At 37.5% G+C, this 3,179-nt stretch overlaps 1 protein-coding gene across 1 annotated transcript in view; it reads right to left on the bottom strand.

Annotated features, from left to right (window-relative positions):
- Positions 1 to 3,179, bottom strand: part of TGS1 (trimethylguanosine synthase 1) — a 76,761-nt gene that overhangs the window by 23,319 nt on the left and 50,263 nt on the right. The window contains exon 8 of the mRNA XM_007939505.2: positions 2,401 to 2,544. Within this exon, the coding sequence (XP_007937696.2) occupies positions 2,401 to 2,544 (144 nt within the window). The remainder of the gene's footprint in view (positions 1 to 2,400; positions 2,545 to 3,179) is intronic.

Genomic DNA, 3,179 nt, shown 5'->3' on the forward strand with positions numbered 1-3,179 from the left:
AGGGCCTTTATCTGCCCTCCAGTCTCATCAGGTATCAAGGAACTTCCTCCGAACTCAGCACGCATCACAAAAGCCATCCGGATTCAGCACGTATCGGAGATTTGCTCGGCTCCTGAAAGTCTTCCACATACCTGAGCCTTGCATCCTCCCTAGATAATATTTTCCTAAATGGACTTTGAAGCCGGGGGTTTCTTTACGTCCCCCAACATCTTAGATCACTGCCCTAAATTCCTTAGCAACAACCAATCATCTGTATCCTCTCGCCCTGGCGCTGCTCCACCCCATAATTTTCCATAAATTTGTGAATATACCGGGGCACGGGGTCTTTTGCTCAAGCCACCGATCTGGTAAGGGCAAAGACCCTAACTTAAGTTAGCTAATAAACTTTCCTATTGCTTTTGCATTGTCGTGTGTTGGCATATTCCTCGCTGAGCAACTCCTTCATAACCTGGGCACAACAGCCCAAAATAAGACTAATCTGACAATTTCTACAGAAAACACATTATTATAATCCTCTATCATCAGGTTACGGAGGAAAACAGTAAAAACATCTGCAGCTGATGTTTAATGAGACACTTTACATAGAGGAAACAGGTAACATTATGGTTTTCACTCAATAGGCTTTCATTTTTTATAGTTTTATAATTAGCAAAGCAAACATAATTTCAACTCACTCATGACTTTCAATAAATCACTCAAGTACACCTAAATATACGCCATTTTCTAGCTTCCATATTATGCTTTCCTAGTCAATATTAGGAGCTCTGGTAGCGTAGTGCCTAAGACACTTCACTGCTAACCAGAAAGCTGGCAGGTCAAACCCACCAGCAACTCCTCAGAAGGAAGGTTGGGCAATCTACTTCCGTAGTGATACTGCCTCGGCAACCCAAGGAGGGGTTGCTATGAGTCAGATCTGACTCGACAGCACTTAACAACAACAACAACAGTCAATATTAGGAGCTCTGGTGTCATAGGGGATAAGGCACTTGACTGCTAACTAGGTCAGTGGTTGAAACCTACCAGCTGTTCCGTGGAAGGAAGACAAGGCGATCTACTTCCATAAAAATTTACAGCCTCAGAAACTCAGTAGGGGTCAGTATGAGTCGGAAACGACTTGATGGCAGTGAGTTTGTTTTTTTAGTTAATATTAAGAAGTTTATATATATAAATTACTGAGCTTCCTTCCTCATTAATGTTAAGAAATTTATATTAATAAATGAGGTTGAGTTGAAATCTCTTGAAATGGAAACTATCATTGCTATGGTAAATATGAGGGAGCTCTGGTGGCATAGTGCCTAAGGCATTTGACTGCTAACCAGAAGGCTGGTGGTTCAAACCTACCAGCCAGCTACTCCTCTGAAGGAAGGTTGGGCAATCTACTTCCGTAGTGATACTGCTTTGGAAACCCAAGAAAGGGTCTCTATGAAGATACTGAAAACAAAACAAACAAAAGTATCTTCAGAGTATAACTTAACAATAAATGTCTCTAAAACATATAAAAATGAATTTAAAAGGACAGGTATATTAGAATAAGAAAAACTGTAAAAACCGTGGCTTTACTACTCAGCTATATGAATTTGGGCAAATTGTTTAATTTTTTCTCATCCCCATATATCTTCATGTGCTCCTAGATTAAAGGTGCATGCAAACGTATTCCAAATCAGACAACCATGAAGCTGATGTTATATTTAAAATCATTTTTTTAAAAAAGGTTTAGAATGTTAAAGCTGAATGGTATCCAAAAGGTTATCTCAATTTAATACTTCCTTTTTCAGGTGGGTAAACTGGGTAAGGTTAAATGATAGCCAAAGTCATAGAGGAAGAGAGTGGCAAAGTTAGCACACTCTGCCCATTGTTCTTCCTTTCTAAAGAATAGGTTTACATTTTAGTATTTTTGGTTTTATAGAATGCTATAATCTTGCTTTATGAAGTAGCTATACTAGCTGTGTCTATGTAATCTTAGGCAAATTTCTTAATCTCTTATGGAGATAGTAAAAACTTTGCTTCACAAAACTTTCAAGGATTAAATAAAGCACTAACAACAGCATCTGATACGAGCTAGTTACTATGGAGTAAATTCTGACTCATGGTGACCTCAAGTGTATCAAAGCAGAACTGTGCTCCAAATGGTTTTTGATGGTTGATTTTTTAGAAGTAGATTACCAGGCCTTTCACCCAAGGTATCTCTAAGTGGACTCAAACTTAAAATTGTTTGGTTAGCAGTTAAGAGTGTTAACTGTTTACACAGTGTGTGCTTACATATGTTAACTATTATTATTTTAAATACATGGGGTTAAACTATTAATTATATATTAAATCTCAGCAAAGATAGGCTGAAGTAAATGTTTATTGAATGACTAGAAAAACTAAAGTAATTCTTTTTCATTAATAGCTAATTACCTCTTTTTCCTGTTAAGGCAAATTGAATGGTATTTCCTCCAACTCCACAGAATGCATCTACTACAACATCACAGTTGAAGGACTCACTGACTCGGCCAGCAATGTGTTCAGCTATCTTCTCAGGAGTAACGGAAAACCAGCCCTCTGAGTGGGAAGAGTATCTGTGTTAACACGTTCAATTTCAAGAAGCCAGGCCAAACATAAACGTAGAAAGTATTACAAATATTACATACTTTTAATAAAACTTAATTTTTTCTTTTCAAAAAATTATGCATACAAAAAATTACATGGTTTTAAATAAAAGGTTTACAAATCTTGCTATGAAAAGCAGCAGTACCATCCCTGTTCCTAATTTTCACAGAAGCAACCAGCTTCATCTTACCTGGTTCTTTCTAACATACTTGCATCTCTCCAATAACTGAATATAATTCTGATTTTTCTGTTCTAGGCATTAACTAGTGACTATTATGTCAAATGGAAAGTCAGCTATTCTAAGACACTTCACCAAGGAGGATATTCAAGTGGCCAACAAACATACGAAGAAATGCTCATGATCATTAGCTATTAGAGAGATGCAAATCAAAAGAACGAGGTACCATCTTGCTCCAGCACTAGTAGCAAAGTTCAACAAGACAGAAAATAACAAATGCTGAGAGGTTGTGGAGAGATTGGGACTCTCATACACTACTGGTGGGACTGTAAAATGGTACAACCATTGTGGAAAGCAGTATGGCGATTCCTTCAAAAGTTGGAATTAGAAATACCATTTGACCCAGCCA

The sequence above is a fragment of the Orycteropus afer genome, unplaced genomic scaffold, assembly GCF_000298275.1.
Source record: "Orycteropus afer afer isolate SDZICR_OR568_19922 unplaced genomic scaffold, OryAfe1.0 scaffold00060, whole genome shotgun sequence".
Taxonomy (NCBI): Eukaryota; Metazoa; Chordata; class Mammalia; order Tubulidentata; family Orycteropodidae; genus Orycteropus; species Orycteropus afer.